Source organism: Colossoma macropomum, unplaced genomic scaffold (assembly GCF_904425465.1).
Source record: "Colossoma macropomum unplaced genomic scaffold, Colossoma_macropomum, whole genome shotgun sequence".
Classification (NCBI taxonomy): Eukaryota; Metazoa; Chordata; class Actinopteri; order Characiformes; family Serrasalmidae; genus Colossoma; species Colossoma macropomum.
The window spans coordinates 12,488,645-12,511,313 of record NW_023494792.1 but is presented as its reverse complement, the minus strand read 5'-3'; the positions used below and the strand labels follow the sequence as shown (position 1 = coordinate 12,511,313).

At 38.9% G+C, this 22,669-nt stretch overlaps 1 protein-coding gene across 6 annotated transcripts in view; it reads left to right on the top strand.

The window, feature by feature from the left end:
• ccdc33 (coiled-coil domain containing 33) overlaps nucleotides 1-22,669 on the top strand; it is an 86,416-nt gene that overhangs the window by 24,381 nt on the left and 39,366 nt on the right. For 5 of the 6 annotated variants that reach the window (XM_036576027.1, XM_036576026.1, XM_036576029.1 and 2 more), the window contains 5 exons: nucleotides 6,037-6,164; nucleotides 10,119-10,228; nucleotides 16,587-16,688; nucleotides 17,902-17,993; nucleotides 21,463-21,583. In XM_036576027.1, the coding sequence (XP_036431920.1) occupies nucleotides 6,037-6,164; nucleotides 10,119-10,228; nucleotides 16,587-16,688; nucleotides 17,902-17,993; nucleotides 21,463-21,583 (553 nt within the window). The remainder of the gene's footprint in view (nucleotides 1-6,036; nucleotides 6,165-10,118; nucleotides 10,229-16,586; nucleotides 16,689-17,901; nucleotides 17,994-21,462; nucleotides 21,584-22,669) is intronic. The other variant, XM_036576028.1, reaches the window with a different exon arrangement.

Here is a 22,669-nt window from a genome sequence, read left to right as displayed (position 1 = left end):
GATTTATTTACCATTGTAAACATATATAGTTTTTATTTGAGACCTAAAGTTCCAACCAGACCTTCATTATGAGCCTGTGCATGTGACATATGACATGGTTCGTAATATTCCGTAAAATCTTCAAACACTTCTAACATTGAAATTATTATTTCAGGGCTTTACAGGGTGGCTTGCAGCAGCGCATGGACACCATATTTTAGTGTGTTTTCCCTCCTGACTCACTTTTAACAAAAAAGAAAAAAAATCTTTAAAGGTGCAGCTTTAAATCAGAGTACAAGTACTTCAGTAATAAGTCTTGCATACAACGTATGTACAGTACTGTGCAAAAGTCTGAGACCATCATTTTTCAGGGGATGTCTTTGAGAATATTAGATATAAGATAATCCATTTGCATGAGAAAGTGAAAGGAAAATAAGTGAAAAAACAGGAGTTTCCAAAACTGCAGTTAAAAATATTAAAAGATATAATTCACACATCTTTCTGTTCTTCGTTCCACCGTGAGAAGACAACTCAGCCTTATGTGTCAGAGGATTTGTAGCTGTCAAGAAAAAGCTGTCATTACTGAGAAAACAAAATAGACAAAAAAGAAAATTTGCAAACCAAATAAAGAAGCTGCTGGTGTTCTCAGAACAATGGACTGACTATCTCAGAATCCAAGATCAATGAGTGAGATGAATGAATGAATGAATGAGTGAACTGAATTGCTTGGATTGTGAGCAGCAGAAATTGTAACTTCTAAGACTGAACCTTGGGGATTTCTTTGAAAAACTGAAAGCAAGTTAAGTTACTGAAAGCAAAAATGAAAGCTGTTATAAAGATACATTATACACTTAAAAGATTGATATTATATTTAGTTGTTGAGGCTTCTGTATAATTTTCTGGTAAATATTTTTTTTGCTGAAAATGAATAACTTTTTTTTTTTTTTAATAAAATAAGTGAAGGGTGGTCTCAGACTTTTTCGCAGTACTCTACACTGTACTATGTATTCTGCATATTCTGTGTATTTAATATTTTAATAATATTATTTTTAATTATACCATATTATCTTAACATTTTGTCCCTGATATCAGGATAGAAAATTTCATGCCCTGTTAGTTAGACAGTGGATAGCTTAAAGTAGATTTTTATTGATGTGAAATGAATTATTAATTTAATGAGGAAAGTCTTTCAAACATTTTCAGGTTATCATGAAAGTTATGTTTTATGAGTCCATCTTTAGGTTAATGAGCAACTTTTTATCTGTGTTGTATTTGTTTTGGGTCAATGTACATCAAAGAGCCTTTTGATCTTTTATATTGTATTGCACTTCATTACAAACTTTCATAGTGTTGTCAGTTGTTTTGTCTTAATGACAAGATACTGCTTTATTGTGTGATAACAGCCTATCATAGAACTTTTTGTGTTGCTCCTAATTGTCTAGGAGAGCAGGTAAAAATAAAAAGCAGCTTATTTCCGCCTGCCTGAAACATATACACTATAGCAAAAAGAAGGCATACTGAGCTTATGTTAAATGGCATGCCATTACATAAAGAGAAATCAATCCTCTCAGAGCTACTCAGTTCTCTCTTTTGTCTTGTTGAAATAAATGGAAGAATCGCAAATAACCCTTCTCTCAAAGTGATCCTCCGTTTGGGTCGCTGTGGGCTTTTCCCAGTGAGAGAGCGAGAGACTGTGCTAATGTTTCTCTACCTTTTGATCTGATGCTCAAATAATGAGACTCTTATGAATAATAAATTCAAATCATTCAGTGTGACCTTGCGGGGAAATGTGGAGGGCAAGAAAAAAAAAAACAAAAACAAAACACAGGTTGACTAGCATGTGCACCAGTTCAAATTGGGGAGGTGCATTTGCATGGAGTGGGGTTGGGGGGTCGGAGGGAGCTCATCACTAATTATCACCATCAGCCTGAACTGGCCTTGTAGAAAGGACCCTTAGTCAATAGTGGACTGAATCAATCCTTGATTGCACCATCTAGCTAGCTCAGATGAGCTTCAATCAGCAGAGGCCTAACACACACACACCCACACACAGTTGAATATGAGGGACTGCGAGTGCTAAGATGGCGACCATCAGAGGGGGTTAGCTTCAGAGGAAGAGCTCCACTTCAAATGGAATGGAAGAGGGTTTTTTTCAAGCCACATTGTCATAAATTTTTCATCTGCAGCTGGCTTTGAGGCAGACAGAAGAGGGGGCAAGCCAGGCGGGGGCAAATCGAAGGCTTCTAACAAACCTGGGCTTTCAGAGCCAAGAGACGGAGAGATTGAGGGGGAGGGAAGCTGACAGAGAGAAAGAAAACATGGTGATTATTTACAGATGAGGAACAAAGGCAGTCTCGTGCTGTAGCTTAGTTTGAGTGCTCCTGGCCTCCTTTGAGTAAGTTCAGCAGGGCAGGGTGGAGCCTCTGATGAGAGGCCAGCTGAGGAGACACGGGAGGAGGATGCTTCTAATGATCTCTCACTGAGAGAGAGACAGATGTAAATAAAGCAGAAGTCACAACTGACTGAGGTCTTTCAGAGATGCATTGATCTATTATGTCAGCTTTTTTTTGTCTTTTCTCCACACAGTGATAAAATGTCCTCTTTGGTCAAAAGTCAGAAAGGTTTCTTTCACAGTTTAGTTTAAAGTGAACCTTTCTTGAGTGGAATTTCCTGAAGTATGATAAAAAATGTCGTCTTGTGCTGTCATTATACAATACTGTGCAAAAGTCTTAGCACCTAAGCAAATTGTAAAACTATTTATTTGAGCAAGAAATGTGTCATTGCTTGTAGAAAACACCATATAACATTAGAATAAATACAATATCTTTTGAGCTAGTTAGAAGAACACAGGTTTGGTCCCTGACTTCATCTCAACATTCCCAACCATCACACAGATTTGTTCAAATTCACATCTAATATAATTTAATAAAGTATTAATTTGGCCAAACCAGGTTTTGGATGAGAACAATAATTAACATTGGGCTTCCTCAAGGAGAGGTTTGGAAATGGTTAAATGAACACATTGACATGCATATAAACAATACTTATTAATTATATTCTAATATTTGTGCTTTTCTGAGCAAATAAATGTTTACTGCCCAGTTAAATCGTTTTTTGAATCATTTTCTCAGGGCATTTTGCACAGTACTGTATGTCATGTTGGAACTAGACTCTAATCAGTCATAGGAGATTTATGTTCAGCTGAGTATTGATGTCACTATTTCTATTCATACAGTATAAAAGATAAAGGAACGATCCTTCAGTTGTGTTTGCATGTGATTTTTCGGTTCTACAGCCTTTCCTGCACAATATATTTACTTTTGCAATGTAAATTTTTATAAAGTTGGTACTGAAATTCACTGGTAACTGAAAAATTTCAGCTTACACAGTTGTGTTGAGATACAGTACACTCTAAACAATAGAAGTTCTAAAGGGTTCTTGCCCTGGTTTTAGGAAAACCAGTTGGTTTAAAACCTTTGCATCACATGGATGTTTTTTAACTTTGAAAGGTTGCTCATCATTGCATGTATCATTCTTGAAAGAACCGTCCACTGAAAGGTAGAGAACAGTAGTTCTTCTATGGCATAACTCCAAGCAACTCTTTGTGCCACATTTACCTTTAAGAGTGTAACTAATGGATAAGCTGTGAACAAAATTAGACACAGTCCAAAATGCAGGCAGGAAATATTCTCTGATCTATTAAATTTGAATTACGTTCTGGTTCTCTTTACATTTGAGCTGAATCCAGTGGACAGTCACTCTGTGATTTGTCTAAAGTTTCAAATCTTTCCCTCTGTTGGCTTAGATTTAGCTATTCACACTTTTAGAATTCAAAACGTTCTTGGTAGTCAATCATAGTTCACTACAACTTTTTGGATCTCTCTCTATATATGAAATGTTGTACAGGTGTAATGTCTTTATTTTCTGCTCATTGCAGAGAGTGTTAGAGGTACAGTGGCCCTAATCAGAGAGATGAGTGCTTCCTGCTGGGCCTCTGCTTTGCCTGTATCTGCTCTGTAGGAGCTGCTCTCTCTGCACTTTTAATGAGAGATTTCCCGGCACTGCTGAATCCTCCGGGTGCTGTTCCTGTACAGAGGCTAATGCGGTCTGACGGCCCAGGCCTTATTATAAGAGCCTGTAAACTGCTGGAGTTCAGAAATAAAGGGGAAACTAAAAGGCCTAACTTACTTTTATTCTTTTTGTCAAAATACATGTTATTTAGTCTTCCCGAAAGAGTGTGTTGAGTGCTGGAGTCAGTTATTAAATATTTGTGATTTTTGGAACCATTTCAGTGAATACTTTTAGTCGTGTTTTTGGTTTCTGTGGGTAAAGACTATTGTAATGTAATGTTTATAGCAATCCCGCACCCCAGAAGGATAAGCGGCTTAGAAGATGTGTGTGTGTGTGTGTGTGTGTGTGTGTGTGTGTGTGTGTGTTTACAGCAGTGTTTTTTGTTCGTTTATTGCTTGTATGTGACAAATTGAACTGTGGCTTAAAAGATGTTTGACCCATCTTCTAAATTGCTATGAGTTCGAGTTTTGCACTGTATCTCATACAGAAACAGACTACTCAGACTTTTAATGACTGGATTTCCAAAACTCTTCCCTCCAGTGAAGCAAATTGGAGCATGAAAAGTGAACCTCTGTTGACTTTATAATGAAAGAGGCTTGTCATTGTGGCTCTGGGTCAGAGTTTGCTCTTGGCCATTATGTCTGCTGTGTCATCTGATCTCACTATAATACGTTTTGCTTCTACAAGTACTACTGTCTTCAAAGTTTGGCATTTTAATGATTGCAAAAATCTCAAAAGAGTTTGATGAGGGAAACGTTCCACTCAATGGCAGTGAAGTCTCTTATGTGAGGTTTGTGTCTGCTTTTCATTTACATTACAATAAATTGTGTTTGAATAATGGCCCTGAAAAAAGACATCAACCTTAATTTGACAATTTTCTCTCCCTCTCCTCCCTCCCTGCACTCTCCCCCTCTTTTCTCCCCATCTCCCTCTCTCCCTCCCTCTCTCCCTTTCTTGCTCCCCATCTCTGTCTCTCACTCTTAATCCCGCTCTCTCTCTCTCTCTCTCTCTCTCTCTCTCTCTCTCTCTCTCTCTCGCTCTCGCTCTCTCTCTCTCTCGCTCGCTCGCAAACACCTACTTCCTGTGTTCTGTATTTAATCTACCTGATTTAGCAGAGATCATGCTCATTAGATCCTCCAGCTGTCTCCATCTCCTAATCCTAGCTTTTGCACTCAGCTCATACAGCAGTGCAGTGTTGTGGGGGGGTTGTACATGTATCTAATAGAGGGGGGGAGTCTTGTTGGATTTTTACATAGCTGTATAAATTATGCCGCCAGATCACCAGTAACAGAACTCCTGAAGGTGTGCCTGGCCCCAGGGAAGGTCAGATAGAAAATGGCCCATTTTCTGCTTTCCTCCCTTGTGTATTGGTCAAAAACAGAGGCTGTTTATTTATTTATTAAACCATTCAAAGGTTTGGGAAAGAGGTAAAGCGTTTATGTGATTAGCTGAGTATTTGCAGCCTGAATCCTGTTTTAGGTGCATTTTGTAAGCACTGAGTTGTTTATCTGGTGAGAGCAACCTGTAAAAGAATGCAGAATGAAGGAATACCGCTCCAACTTTTCAGGGATTGTATTTTGTTCTCCGTTCTAAGTTCTTAGAGTTCTAAGAGGATTGTGAGTGATTTCCCAATCCCAGCCTTGCAGCACTTGTTCACTACAAAGTATAGTTTTTCCCTGCTCTGATGTATCTAAAGCAGCGTAGCAAATTAATATCCTGTCAATGATCCACCCACAAAACTTGTCCAGCCTAGCACCCATTTAACCTAATTAAGGTTGTGGACAATGCAGAAAAAACAAAAAAGATATAAGTATAGTATTCACATTGGACTGCTGCGAAAGGATGGCTTGGACAATTATCGAGTCATCTGTGAGGGCAGCTTCTAATAATCTACTATAACCAGATAATTTGCTGTACATCTTTAAGTCTGATAAGGGGAGAAGAGCGCTGACTCTCATGACTGTGTGCCTGTGTATGTATTTACAGGTGCAGTGGAGTGGATGGTAGGCAGAGGAGCCAAGCGGTGACCCAGTGCCCTCTTCAGCCCACTCACAATCCCTGCTGGGAGGAGACCCTCTCAGTGGAGCTGCTGGATGTTGAAGCCCACAGGGAGGGTGAGCAGCCTCACAGCTAATGCAGCCAAACAGAATTATCACACTGAGTAATGCTATGTGGGTTTAAGTAGTCTGTAAATTACCCAACAGAAAAGGCCCTAGTCAGACATCCTGATGGACGTGACTTATCTGCACAAATGTGCAGCTGGCTTGCCTTGAACCTGTTATCTGAGTTCAGTCTTCCTGGCACTGCACCAGTACTGTGCTTTTTAAAATCACTGAGGCTTGATTTAAAACAGCAATATGAGGCAGTAGTAATAGGTTGGCAATGGTTTTATTGTTTTGTGAATTGAAAAACAATCTTGAGAATCTAATGAGTGAAAAAGGAAATTAAACAGAATTGATTTGGCTTACATCATGACCTACATGTAGACTAGTCACCATGGCCTACATGTTGACTGATTTGGACGCAGTCACTATTGAAGAGGAATACACGGGTTAGCCAGTTTTTTTAGGTACAACTACTTTGTGCCCATACTCATTGGCCATTTTATTAGGTAAACCTACCATGCACTTTGTAGATTTACAATTACTGACCACTGCCCATCTGTTGCATCCACCATGTCTAACAATGGAAAGAGACCACCATATGACCACCACTGACCAGATATTATTTGGGTGGTAGATCATGCTCAGCACAGCAGTAATACCAGCGTGGTAGTTTTTGGTGGTGAGTGTGACGCTGGTTTGAGTGGATAAGACAGAGCAGTTTTGCTGGAGTTTTTTAAACACAGTGCACACTTATTGCCGATTGTATAGACTCACCTACCTTGATTAGATTAGATTAAGATTAAGTGACCCTTATTAGTCCCGCAACGGGGAAATTTCACCTCCGCAATCTAACCCATCCGTGCAGTGAAACACCACATACACACTAGGTTCCCTAACCTCCAGCCCACGAGTGCCCCCGGTCACCTGATGGTTCACCTTGTAAGTGTACGGTAAGATATGGTACAAAAGAGTAGAAGAGAAAAAATCTGATTAGTTTGTTAGTCTGTCCAGCATCTATTAGCTTAGGAACAAAAATTTGTCATGCTCCGTTCTTTTCTTTTAGATGTACTGTCTGAAATGACTGGTATGATAAATGACAAATATAAAAAATCAGATTTGTGGTGAATCACAAAGCAGTCCAGATGCTGAACAAACATGTATAATGAAACAAAACCTAAAAGAGTAATTAGTGACTAAATGACACACCTCTTAGTCATTGAATTCAGGTGTTTCATTCGGTCCCATTGCCACATGTGTATAAAATCAAGCACCTAGCCATGCAGTCTGCCTTTACAGAATGGGTTGTTCTAAAAAGCTCACTGAATTTGAGCGTGGTACTGTAATAGGATGCCACCATTCAGTCAGTTCACGAAATTTCTTCCCTCCTGGGTATTCCACGATCAACTGTGTTTGGTATTATTGAAAAGTGGAAGCATTAAGGAGCCACAGCAACTCTGCCACAGAGTGGCAGAACAAAGTGGGGTCACTGAGTGCTGAGGCGCCGAGTGCATAAAAGTCACCAACGCTCTCACCAAACCTCTTCTAGCATTAACATCAGCACAAAAACTGTGCGCCGGGAGCTTCATGGCATGGGTTTCCATGGCCGAGGAGCCATATGTAAGCCTTACATCAACAAGCACAATGCCAAGCGTCAGATGGAGGGGTGTAAAGCACATCGCCACTGGACTCTGGAGCAGTGGAAATGTATTCTGTGGAGTGACTAATCACACTTCTCTCTCCTACAGCCTGATGGACAAGTCTGGGTTTGGTGAATGCCAGGAGAACGTTACCTGCCTGACTGTATTGTGTCAACTGTAAAGTTTGGTGGAGGAGGGATAATGCTATTGGGTTGTTTTTCAGGGGTTGAGTTCCAGTGAAGGGAAATCTTAATGCTTCAGCATACCAAGACGTTGTATGCTTCCAACTCTGTGGGAACAGTTTGGAGAAGGCCCTTTTCTGCTCCAGCATGACTGAGCCCCAGTGCATAAAGTAAGGTCCAAAAATAATTTGGTTTGGAAGAACTTGACTGGCCCACACAGAGACCTGACCTCAACAGCATCGATATTAATACCTATGGTTTCAGAATGAGATGTCATAAAGCTCCTGTAGATGTAATGTGTAGGTGTCTCAGTAGTTATGTCCATATAGTGTATCATTGAGAATAAGGAGAAATATTATCATTTGAAACTGATTATAAGAAAATACAGAAAAATACAAGTTCATCAAAAGTTTTCTTGAGTACAAGTAAACTGAGTAAATGTAACTGTTTTTGTGGTCATAAATGTAGCACACAGTTCTGTTCCGACCACAGGACTGCTGTGATCAGTGGTTGTCCTTTGTTGGTACCTTTCTATTGATGGATAGGGTGGCGGGCTATTGTTAAGTAGTTCAGCAAGTACCTGTAATGTGGTCAGTAATTGGAAACATACCATTTTCATCTATATAGTAGGTGAAGCTGGTAAAATGGCCTGTGTAAATACAGTGTAAGTGTATCTTATTAACTGGCAACTTTGAGTAGATTAACTAAACTGGTTGTGACTCCAGTACTTTTAAAGCTTATGTCCATATAGTTGGAATCACACTGAGGGTTTGCGTATCTGCATCCTCCTGGGCAGCTTAGATGTTCTCTTGCCTCTTGTTGCAGGTTGTTCTCAAACAGTTGTGTAATACATGCTTCACAGCACCAAACTTTTCAAACTGCAGAATGCCTGATGTACAGCAAACAAGGACAGTAGCACTCCTTATTAGTATTCTCAGTGTGCAGGTGTTTTGAAATCTTTTTCTCCCCAGTAGGGAAATGACATCAAGTGAAAAAAAATAAATAAATCTGATGGATATTTCTGAGCCGTGGTTGCACATGACTGCCCTTTACTGAATGTTAATCGAACAAGTTTTTTCTGCTGTGAGGTTAGAGAGAGAGAGAAGAGCAAAAGAGACAGAGAGAGAGTGTGTGTAACAGGAAAATCTATCTGTGTGAAATTGCTTTGCCTTGATCTGTGAGTCGGCTCTGTGAAAGGGGTTTCTGTGTTGATGATAATTGCGGTGCGTGGGCCTGATTATTCCCGCCGCATGCTTTCTGCCTGTTAACTGACAGAATAATTACACACTGGGCCTTAATGGATCTCCCAAAGTGAGCGGTGGGAATGATTGCTTTGGATGTGTTGGGAATGCTGATGGAGGCAGAAGAGAAGATCGCTGGAGCACCTCAAACAGTCTGAATCCTCCAAGTGTCTGCTCAGCCTCTTTTAGTCAGCTTTATGTGCCCCTCCCGGGCTGGGGAGCAAACTCATTGGCTGACAGTAAAGTCAAGGGGTTGTCCTTGAAAATTGGCATGAAGACGTCAGATGTCTTGCTGAGCAGTCTGGAAACAGGTTCCTGAACATGGCTGGACACTGTTGGGAATGGCCATGGCTTGTTGATTTAAAGGAAAAAGATTGCTTATCAGCGCCAAGGCCTTTCCAGAAATTCGCCAGAAGCTTAAGGAAATGCTGACAGGGCGGTTGTCACACTGCACTTTCAACAGATTGCTCCAAGAATTGTGTCTCCTTCCACTTCCTGTCAGAGGAAGCCTCTGCCCAGAGCGGTTCGGACTGAGCCCAGGGCTGGATGTAGAACACCAGAGGAAGCCAAAGGTTCATTCTCAGTTCAGTACACTTGTTGACACAAAACTAGTTTGACACATTGCACGAAACAGTGCTGAAAGCAGCAGTTAAGAGAAGCCTCTCTGTTCTCTTTGATAGGGTATTACCTTAGCACAGTCTAAGTACAGAAACTGGCATAGAAAGTGCTGTAGTTTTATTTATACCTGTCACGATCACTTACCTTACTGCTGTCCTTAAAGTACAACTCAATAATCTGAATCCTATTTTAAGCTTTTCATTATGTTAAGGTCTTTTCCTAACCATGTGCTTATGCAGCATTCTTTTTGTTGTGTGTGTGTGTGTGTGTGTTACTGGCTTGCAGATGTGGTTATAAATGTAGGACATGGTCCATCTAAAGAGTTGCTGGCCCATTACCGGCTGCCATCAGCTTCCTTGAAGCCCTTTCAGCACTACCACCTGGAGCTAGTACAGGTATGATCTAGACATACATCATGCTTTTAAAACTAAACGATCCTAAATTGTTCTTGGATTGGGTATATTGTTTTAAGAAAAACCTTTTATTGATGTAGAACCTTTATATTATGTGGAGGTTCTTTAAACTTCTTGCATACGTCCTGCTAAAGTTCTTCACACTTGCACATCTCATTTACAAAAATGGCTCTTTACAGAATCATACATTATGAAGTTCTTTAAGAAATCAAAAGTGATTCCTCTTTGTTTTTGTTTCAAATCAACTTTTTTGACACCTTTATTTTGAAGAGTGCATGTATAGTACTTAAAAGTGATTCATTGAGTAGTGCGGCTGGGTTCCTTTTGGCTGGGTGACCAGTGTCCTTTTTGTGTGGAGTTTCCATGTTGCAGGCGCACTGGAGATGCTAAATTGCCCCTGTGTGTGAGTGTGTGTCCAGGGTGCTTTCTGTCTTTCACCCAATGAGTGCTCAAGCAGTCCCCACGATCCAGGAGAATAAGCAGCTTAGATTTTGTGTGTGTGTGTGTGTGTGTGTGTATGTGTGTGTGTGTGTGTGTGTGTGTGTACTTCTGGAGTAAACATGCTTACTCTCATCTTACAGCAGTGCTGAAATCCTCTTTCTGATGATTTATCTTGAAGGTGGGAAGAACTTCAATTGCAACAAAAATTGCAACAGCTTTGGAGTAGATTTTTCAGGGCAGGCTGTTTTGAATTTTTTATTATTATTATTATTATTATTATTATTTTGGTAGCCAGTGAATGCAGAAGACAGGCAGCGAGTTCCTGTTACTGCCAGGAAGCTAAAGTTAGCAAAGTAGCTTCCTTCTCTAAATACCTCAGCTTGGCTTCTTTTCTCAGGCTGTAATGGTAAAAAAGTCTTTTGCATCTACTTTGTGTTGAATAAACATTCTTTACCATTTTGAACAGTGACTGAGATTAGAGTCAGACTTATGTACTTGTATTTTGTCAAAGCAGTGAGGCTGAGGGACATTTTGAAAACTGTATACTATCTTTACTATTTAAAACTGTAAAATACTAACTTATTAAGGCTGCAATGCACCTGTAAAAATGTGAGATGCAGTTCGTACTACTGCTTCATTCTTTTACACCTCCTCCCATCCTGCACCTTCTTAAGTCAGCGGGCTTGCCCATAGCTGGCTCAGCAGTGTCACATGCTTAGTTTCAACCAGTCTCGTACGGCTCCTTTACCCATTAAACTCTAAGGGCCTGTATGTGAACCCTCTCTTTGATCCAATACAGTCTAACTTCATAATTTCCATGTTAGTTTCACAGTATTATAAGAAAGTATTTCTAGCATTAAAAGTGTTAAGCTTAAAAAAGTTGAGCATCATTAAGTCTGTCTTGCTGTCAGCGTTACAGCTCAGTCTATGTTACAACTCATCACCCTATTCTTTCCTATTCTCTATCAGCTTAACTATTCCTCTGGTCAGACAGACCTAATATAGCTGTGGTTTAAGGGGGGCCGACAGGCTGCCAAAGCCAGTGTGTGATTTTAGTGGGCCTCATCATCTGCACTGAGAGTCTCTGTTGGGGGGGCTAGGTACCTGACACACACTTGGGCTGGATTGAGCGAGAGGAGCAGCCTCAGGCACAATCCATCAAACAGGACCTGTGTGGGCTTTACAGAGTGCCATGAATAAACCATGTTCCCTAGAACCTTTCTAGAGCAGGAGAAGATGTCTGTTATTACATGGGTTGTGGGTTAATGGCATTTTGAACAGTGGTGATCAATCTGTAAGGGAAAGTGATGTATCTCCAAAATGGTAACTTTACAATAGAAGGAAAAAACCCACTTTACTTATAATGTAAGTCAATGGAACCAGACTTTTTTCCCACCCAAGTCATTTTAAGATGTTTCTTTTGGTCTTTTGAAATGTAAAGAGTGCTTCACTTTGAAAGCATGCATTCAGTTTGTATTGTAAAGGTTGCACGCCCATCTGTATGCCTTCGAGCTAGTTTTATTCTTCAGGCAACTATACAATGAATGGATTCTTCAGACAGCAATAGAAAAGGCTGATCAATTGAAAAAGGCTCTGCACCACAGTTGCCTTGTTTATATATTTTGTTGATACATTTTGCCTTTCAAGTTTCTTAAAGGGAAATTCCACCAATTTTTTTTTCATTCTGAATAATTGAACCATTGAGATGCAGAGTCATTCAGAGTGGTCTGACTTGAAACATGCTGTTCTTGAAAAACATAATGATTTTTTTTTTTCCTCTTTAACAGTGATGGTGTTAGAAGCCAGATATCTGAAACGTTACTATATGAAATGGTTGCTAGTATGCTACCTGTTGCCTGATACCATTATCATAATTTATATAAAACGCAGAAGACACATTTAGGTTCACTTGTTGTTTTTTGCAAATGACTTTGCTTTAACTCATTGAACTAGATGTTACTTTTAAAATTCTTAAAACTCTTAAAAATAAAGCAAGGGCTTGGAACCAGAAGGGCATAAGTGAAACTGGCCAAATTTAACGGGACCACAAAAACAAATTTCAGCCATAATTTTACTTGTGTATACTTGAAATAACCTTGAAATAATTTACTTTTAAGTGTGAAGAGGTTTCTCACACCTCCACATTTCTTCTCCAAAAATATTTCTTTAAAGAACCATGTTTAGAAGGTTCACTAGGGCAGACCAACCCTGGTCATGGAGGCACAGTGCTCTGTACGTTTTAGTACTTTTACTGCTCCCAACACACCTGATCCAACTAATCAGCTTGTTAACAGCCTTACTGATTTGCAGTGGGTGTGTTGAAGCAGGAAAAGCACCAAATTTTTCAGGGCATTGTGCCTCCAGGACCAGGGTTGGGAAACACTGCATTAGGGACCCACAAGTGGTTCTTCTTTGGCATCTCTCCAGACAACCCTTTTTGGCACCTTTATTTTCAAGAGTGTAGTGTTTAGAGCGCTTTGGTTTTTGTGAAGAATGCTCAAGCTCCCTCAACCAACGCCCCCCCCCTCCCCCCCAGCCATCTTTAGATTCAGTATTGATTCTTGGCAGATCTGGTGTAGACACACAGTAGGTTTGTTGTAAATTCCATGTAGGTTTTTCTTGCCTCAGCTGGGACTGTGAGTCACTGTCATCTACATATAATCAGCAGAGAGGGGATGAGATCAATGACATTTATTCAAATGCAGCACAGCTTGTGCCTGAAGTGCTGAGCTGCATCATCTGCTGCCGTCAACAAGAGGAGTTTGGAGGAGAGTGTGCATAGAGGGAGTGTGGAAGATAGGCAGATGGGTGGTTTTGGCTGGCGGACATTTCAAGAACAAACCAGGGGTGTACTCTAAAAACAAGGGAGAAGGAAATAGAGAGGGAGAGATCGAGAGAGATGTTATTTCCGTTCCTCAACTTTACCCTGTTTTGCCCTTTAGCTGTCAGCATCTAGCTGAAGCCCACAGAGCAGAGAGGGTGTGAGTTCACACATGATTGCGCTTCTCCTCTCCACTCTGAAACAGCTCTCTGCACCAGGGCCAGCAGACTAACACACATAAATTATTCATCAGTCGTGCTGCGGCCATAGCACTGCAGGCACTGTAATTTCACTCTCTGTTGTTAGGCTGCAGTGTATTATAATGGACATAATTAGCAATATACCAGTTTCATTTTTTCCCTTATCTTGAAGAATAATTTTTTTGTGTGCTTTAGAACCAAAGAAAGTGGAGGATTTAAAATGATTACGACGAACGCAGTTTGGCTACATTTGTCAATAGGAATTAAATAAAAGACATGGATTAATGGAGCGAAGGCAGAATGACTACAACTAGTTATTCATCAAACCAATAATAAGCGGCATGCTCTGTTCTGATGAAGCCATGCTCAGAGGTCGCTGGGACCCTAGCTGGCGGTGCTTTATGGCCCCCATAAACATTGATCTCTTCAGTGTTGTTTTATTGAAGCACACTCTAGAGAGTGCAGAGCTGTAATCAAAGGTGCTGTATGGCCTTGTGCACCCCTGCCCTGCCCCCGCAACCACACACAGATAGATGACCACATTTGAACACCACCCATCTCTATCATAAGGAGGGGTAATATGTAGAGACTTTATGTTCTGCTTCCTTACTGTGGATTCAATGACTCCTAGTCTGTTTAATCTGTAAGAGGAAATAGTGAACATTTTAACAGCCAACAGCACTAGTTGTTTATGGTGGACCAGATCTGCCAAAATGAAAAATAAGTGAAATTAAAAATAAATGACTCAGTAAATTAATATATGAATAAGAATGGCAAAAAATAATGATAAATCTGAAAATAAATTTACATAGAAATTACTATATTAATGAATAAAACCTTACATAAATTCATATCTCTGCATTTACTTATGTCTATTTAGTACTTCCCCTCCTCACTAATTTTTGTATTTATTTATTTTGTTATTTGTTTCTTTAACATTTTTTTCTTTTTTTATTCATTTCCATAACTATTCATTTCTATACTTATTTATTTCCCTATTTATTTATTTCTGTATTTCCTTGTCCTTATGATTATAAAGGGGCTGTCAATCAGTTATGTCACGGCGTCTTAATATTCCTATTGGTTGATCGATATCAGATTCTGTAGATTGATTGTACACGTCTTGCTCTATCAGCGGTAACTAAGGACAAGACAGTACAGTAATGGCTGCTTACAGGTAACAGACAGCCAGAGATATGAGAATTTTGGCTGATCTGGCTGAGAATGCAAGTACGGATTATTTACTCTTTCTTGTGGAGGCTGTGGCGGACAGTTTGTTCCGTTTTGCTGCGTCTGCTGACACAGAGGTCGACCCTGCAGTGTTCAGAATTTTGGAGGAGGTGGTTCATCATCTCTTTCTGCAAAATTCAGATTACACCCAGACATTTGCATGCCCTTCTCACATACTGTCTGTGGAAGCAATCGATTTATTTATTCGAGTTATTTATCGGCAGGTTTGTCTGTCCGTGACATTGCAATTCTTTTCGGAGTTGGTGAAAGAACAGTTTAATCAACTCTTCTCCTCCTGGTCTTGATTGCTGAGCCTGAATGTGAAAAACATGCCCCCTCATTATCATATGAACAGAGAAATACAGAAATAAAATGATTAAAATGATTTAATGAAAAAAAAATGAATTAATGAATCAACAAATAAAGCGAACAGTTGTTAAAAATATAGATATGGAAAAAAATATATAAAAATGAACGTAGGCATTAATAAATAAATAAATAAAGTTGAGAAATATATAACTGCAGAAAAGGGAAAAATGTGTATAATTACAATCAAAATAAGCAATGTATACTTTATATAGTTATTTTTATTTGTTGATTAATTTACTGTCATTTATTTTTTAATTTTATTTATTTTTCAAGTACATTGATTCAAATATACTTTGTTGATGAATCAGAATGATTACTTGATTAAATTCTTCTACTATGTGTCTTCTACAGTGTTTTTATAATTTTCAAATTAAGTGTGTTGAAATACTTCTAAATGTATCTTTTTTTCAAGAAAGCTATTGGTAAGGCTATGCATAGGTTATTATTGTTTATTTAAGTCTGTTTTTATTTTTAGTATACATTTTGTAAAAAGCTGAAGGTATTAATCTGGTCCAAATAAAAAAATAATAAATAATAACCATCAATACATCAGTTCTAAACCTGCATGCTCTCATACTACAGTAGTGCTGCAGTGGTCTCTAAAGCCCTTTCTTATGGTGTGTCTAAAAAGTGTGAGGAGTTTTTGAAAAACTACAACTGCTTTTGGGTTGCTTTTGTGGGTGGGCTGTTTTAAAGTGTTCTGTAATAGTTGTTACAATGAAGGGAATGAATTAGTGACTTGTCGGATGACGAGGCCAGAAGGCCAAAAGTTGATGTTAGCAAGGCAGCTACCTGCCTATCCATAGATACTTTACTTCAGTTGTGCTTTTTGTTCTCTGGCTGAAAAACTTTGGCATCCATTTTGTGCTGAATAAAGATAGAATTGCTGTTTAAGATTTTGTGTGACGTCCCAGGTAAGAGCTAACTTGGTTGATTGTATTAATGCATTCTGGGTATTGTAGTGAGAGACAATATGAAAATTATATGAAATTGTAAGTTCTGTCAAACCTGTGGCTGAGGTATATTGAACAACAGAATACTGTGTAACAACAAGTAACATGTTAACCACTAGATTTAGGCTGGATTGCACAGTTAATCATCAAAATAACTAGTAGATTTTTTTGAATACTAATATAATTAATGACCTCTGTAGTCCAAAACGAAAATCTGGATATTACTTTATATAAATGTAGTCACTATGGCAGACCTGCATAAACAGTAATCTGTTTGACTTGCTGTTTGCCTTACACTAATCCTGCACTTGGTCTGTGTTCTCCAGCCCCACAGGGCAGTGCCCACAGGGGTGCGACTGTATGTTACCATGGTGCGTAAACTCAGCCACCTCCCCAGGCTCCCCTGCTTCTCCTTCACTGGCTTTGAGGTTTGTATAGCCTGCTACCAGCCACACCGATGCTTGGCTGCTGCAGTTCCTGAGATTAGACATCTTTGTATGATTACATAAAGAGCTTTGCCATGCTTATGGTGTGTTGCTACATTACTAGCTAATGGGGTTAGGACAGCCTATATACTGTAAGTGGATTGCACTTTGTAAGTTGGGCAATGTTAAAGCACTCTGGTATATAGATTTATTTAAAACCTTAAACTGGTGGTGGTGATGATTATGAATAAACCTATTCGTATGTCAGAAGGGTTTTTTTTTTTTACAAATTGGATCTTCAGTAACTCATATCTGATCTCCATTTTTTCATTTCTGGGATCCTCTAGTAATTGCGATAAAAAAAGCTAACTTAATCACGTCCTCTCCCATTTACTGAATCTCTCCATTGATCTCCTGCATGCCAGGAGGTATTGAATATCAGATGAGTTTAAAATGCTGCTACGTGCGTCTGCATTCTTCTAAGAGGCATGTGGGCGTGCTTTGTGGGCAGGATTAGCACTAAAATGAGTGCTGGTCCACCTTTGCCAGTCAGTGTCATTACTCGTATACTCATACACTTCCTGTATCTGTCTGCCTTTCTCTCTGCCCCTCACCAACTCTGCTTCTCTTTCTTAGTCTCTCTCTCTCTCTTTCTCTTTTTTTTTCTCTTTCTCTCTCTCTCTCTCTCTCTCTCTCTCGCTCTCCCCCTCTCCCTCTCTCTTCCTTGTTCTCTCTCCTCCTCACTTTCTCTTCTCTTTTTCTCTCCCTTTATTTTTTCTCTGTCTCCAGCCTTCTCCCCTCTCTTGGGAGTCCTCTTCCCCATTTCCTCTCTCTCTCTCTCTCTCTCTCTCTCTCTCTCTCTCTCTCTCTCTCACTTTCTCTCCCTTTTTCTCTCTCACTTGATCACTGTCTTTCTTTTTTTCTTGCTTTGCTCATATTTGTCTCTGTCACTCTGTATCTTTCTGTTTCTGTCTCACTTTTTCTCTTGCTCTCACACTCTATATTTCCCTCTCTCCCCCCTTCATCTCGCTCACTCTATATTTCCCTTTCTTTCTCTTTTTTCTCTTTGTCTTCCTCTCTCCTTCGCCATCCTTACTTTCTCACCTCTTTCCTTTCTTTATTTCCCTCTATTTTATTCTCTCGGTTTCTCTCATTAGTCTCTCTCTCTCTGCCTCACTCATGTATGCTATATGTTTTTTCTTACTCTCACTATCAGGTGCTGCTGTGGTCCATGGACAGCCCGTTAAAAGATCCGGTGGGAGCTTTATTAGCTGTTGCTCGTGTTGTTGCTGATTATGACTCATACAGGTATATACCCTCTCTATGAAGTGCTTTAACTAAACCAATTGCTCCTGTATGTTGTTGTACGCTGTAGGCGGGTGCCTGCTGTTCTCTGAGGCCTCAGAGGTGGAACTGTGCATTTAAAAGCATCTTGTAGCACTTCATGCTAATGCATTTAAGGTCCATGACATCAATTAACACAGACAGTATAGAGTGAGCCACTGCTCCAAATGAGCTCTCTAAAAGCTTGGATCTGATAGGGGTGTTGGTAGGAATCTATAAGTCACCTTTCCCTCTTGGGGTTAGGACTGGACTTCCTCTAACCTTTAAGTGCTGGTGACAGGCACAGTGGACTAGAGTTTAGAAAGCTTCTCTCATATGTTTCACAAATCTGTTTATGTATCTTCTTTAGGTATTGATTGGAGGCATAATTGCAGCTAATGTCCACTATCCATCTCGTTATCCGCCCTCAGTACCATGTCAGTACCGTGACTTTTTTTTTTCTTTTACAGAAAAAATGATAAGATTAATTATGTTTGTTCCTTTTGAATCAAACTTTTTTTTAAGAGAAACTATTACTTTACCACCAATTTCCATATCTTAGTTTACATACTGCAGTCTCATTTTGATTCTAGCAGTCTTTGGGTTTCACAATGATGTCTGGATACAATGTAATAGAATTAAAAATACAACAGGTGAAAAATAGCTAGGAGTTACCAAAGCTAGCATCTGCACTGCATCCACCATATTTGTTTGCCTTTGCAAGGACTCAGATCAGGTGGAATGAAGGGACATGTCAATAACAAGCTGACAGGAGGCCCATCTATACACAGACTGGCATTCTGTCCTTTTTTTTTTTTGGACATATTGTACCATTTCTTTGATGACTTTATTCCAAGCAGTGCGAAACCCACAGGGCCTTCTAGGCCTTGAAAGATTTCCTGGATTTACAAAATACATGTCTGTAATTTTAAGTTCATTTTTATTTAATAGCGTCATCATGTTTGTTATGTGCAAGTACTGCAGTAAAACTCTTATTTCATTGTTGAATTTTGGTCAAAAACAAAAAGGTTACATTCTTGCAACATCTCATTAAAAATTGTCCAATCAGGATTTTTTTCTCTGTAGTCTCTGTGTAGATACAGCTAAGCAAGTTCTCCCATGAGATCTTCAAGAGCCAGAGAGAAGGCTTTACACACAAGATTAACTACAACCCTGTTTCAAAAAAAAGTTGGGACGCTATCCAAAATGTAAATAACAGAATGTAATGGAATGCAAATCATTTAAACCTTATATATAATTGTAAAGAGTGCAAATACAGTATATCAAATATTGAAACTGAGAAATTATATGTATAAAATGTTTTTTTTAAATATATTCCCATTTTGAGTTTGATGCCAGCAACACATTTAAAAAAAAATTGGGACAGGGGCAGCAAAAGACTGGTAAAGTTGTTTAATGCTAAAAAAACAAAAACAAAAAAACACCTGGTAGAACATCTCACGACTAATTCGGTTGATTGATAACAGGGGGTTCACCACTTTGTGAAAGACTGCACAGGTCTCAACGTAGCAAAGAACTTTACCGTGCAAAGAAGAGATCAAATATGAACAGGACGCAGAAACGCCGCCGCCTTCTCTGGGCCAGAGCTCATTTAAAATAGACTGAGGCAAATTGAAAGTGTCTTGGGGCCCAATAAATCAAAATTTGAAATTCTGTTTGGAAATCATGGATGCCGTGTTCTCGGGACTGAAGAGGAGTGGAACCATCTATCTTGTTATCCACGCTTTTTCTAGCATGCTCTTATATTAACACAGCCTAATTTTGATATATATATATATATATATATATATATATATATATATATATATATATATGTATGTATATATATATATATGTATATATACACATATGTTTTTGATCATGTATCGTTAAATCTTCCCTACATATATATCCAATTAACAAAGGTTTCTAATGTTAGATGTCCATGTCTAAAACCAAGAGATCATATAGAGAGACAGTTTGTGTGTACCACCCTGTCACAGTGAATCACCCCACCACAGGGTCATTTGGTTAAAAAATAATGGAAAGGGAATGAAATGCTCCTTGAATTGATGATGAATAACATTCTTGATTTTGTGGACAAATCAAATTATTGTAACTTTTATTTGAAATTTTGAAGTGAATTAGTATTTTTGTATAAACATTGAGGTTATTGACAAGTCAAATTCATATTTCAAGATAAAGAATCTGAAAAAAAAATCTGATTACATACTTTCTAATGATGGTTTCCAAAAAAGGACATTTTAGTAGTAGGAAAATGTTAGATTCAAAATGTATTTCCTGTAATACCACTCAAATAGTGTACATATTGTCCATAACCAGGTGGTACAAGAACGACTCTCAGGTCAGACTAAAAAGGATAATAATAATAAGGATGTAATGCCTGAGATGTGAAGTTCAAGGTGCAACATGCCCAGGCTGTGTGACTTAGACGTTAAAAAAATTAAAAATTCAGTCGAGTGTAAGAATCTTTTACACTGCAGGAAGTGGATGTTGTGCTGCTGGAATATTGTGTGTGTGGATACAGGTGGACTGTCTTTTTCCATCCCTTCAGCAGGCCCTGCCACACACACACTGTGCTGCTAATAATAGTGAGGCTGTTGCCAGGACATACTACTGGAAGTGTGAATCCATGTTTTATTTATTTTTCCTTTCCATTCCCAAATGACTTTCCTGTGCCAGCATTATAACTGTAATCTCAGGATGGCTGCTTGGCTGTCACGTTCACGTTTTCATTTTCTGGCTGTGTGTTCTGGATCAGGGTGTGTGTATGCGTGTGTGTCTGTGTCATCATTCTGGCAATGTCTTGAACAAATTGCTCTTCTTATGTTACTGTCAGTCACAGTAAAAACTGTTACAGAATTGCCTCTTTTCTCTTCTGTGCTCTCTCTTTTCCTATATGTAAAGTCTAGTAGAGCCTGATCTATATGGAAAGTTTATATTGGCCAGTATAATAATTACATGGTCAAAAATTAAACTTCTTCGTTCTCCAATATTTGCCAGCTTTCTGTTCTTACATTTCCCAAACTCAAATAAACAGCAGGAACTCTGAAATAAAGATTATAATGTGAACAAGCTTCCCAGAATTATTAATGGTTTTGGTTTGGTTTTTGTTAAATGATTTCTGTTTATATATTATACACTGAAACTTAGGTTTGTATGCATTTTAGGTGTTGTATTTTGTGTTCTTATGAAACAGTTCATCTTTGATTGCCTTAGAACTGTAATAGATCTGAAAAAAATGGTTGCTGTCAGTATAGCAGTCTTTGTAAAGCATGTATGAAACTGTAGAGCACAACACCAATCAGACGTGTGTTTATTACTATATAAAACAGTATGTCAGTTGGGCTCTGACTTCTGTTTATTTTTATTTATTTACTTATTTATTTTTAAAGAACTGTTCGTAATGCTCTGCTGATTTGTGTGTTTACAGGGACAGCATGCTGCTGTGTGAGCCCAGGGCAGCAGGTGTGTGTGTAATGTCAGTTCCATTCCCTCGGCCTTCTGAGTCTGCTCTCACTGTCCCGTCCCTCAGTGGTCAGGGGCAGCCTCAGGTCAGACAGGCTTCCTCTACACACCCCAGCTCAACACTCACTCTGACCTCATCACTGTCTTGTTCTTACCTCATTTTGTTCTGAATCATCTACACACATGGCACTCACTCCAGTAAAAAGCCTCTTACAGATGCCTGTCATAAATCATGAGTGCCAGGGAACAGTGCCTCACAACAAAGTGATCTTGGATTTGGTTATACACAGCACATGGACTGGCAGAAAGGGACAGGTTTGGCAAGTCTGATTGGATAAAGCACTGTGTGTGCTCATTTATTTACATACATTTTCAGGACTTCTAAATTTCCAGAGAAAAACAGGAATGACCTACAATATCAGGACCAGCAAACTGGTTCTGACATTGTAAAGTGCTTTTGAAAAAAACAATGTTATTTATTTATTTATTTTATTTGTTAGTGGGGTCAAGATTAGGTTTAGAGGTCTAGACATTTCTTAACACTTGCATATAGTACTGTGCAAAAGTCAGAGACCAACAATCGTTCATTTAATGTCCAGGCAAGTTGACTATTTAATCATCAGCAGTTAAATCTGCAGTTAATCATTTTTCATGAGATATTTCTGAGGATTTTAGATATAGGATAAGCCACTCGCATAAGGAAGGAGAAAGTCAAAGGACAATATGTGCTTAAACAGAAGTTGAAATTAAAAATATTGAGAAAATGAGACTCCTAACAACTATACAAGACCTGGTAGACCACCAGAACTGTCATCGTCAGATAAACTGTACTTAAAGCTTTTACCTTTGAGAGATAGGAAAAAAAATCAAGCTCCACTCTTGCTTCAGATCTGAAAAAATCCACAGGTGTTTCTGTCCATCCTTGCACTGTGAGAAGACAACTCAACACTATGAGTCTGAAAGGTTGTGTATCCGTTAAGAAACTGTTACTGAGAAAAGAAAATAAAAAAGAAAAAGAAGAAAACTTGCAAATCAAACAAATAAGCTGCTGTTTTTCTCAGAACACTCAACTGACCACCCCCGAGTCCAGACCTCAACATCACTGAATGTGTTTGTTTGGTCTTTGAGAAGTAGAAAATGCAACTGACTTGTAAGACTGAACTTTGTAAGTG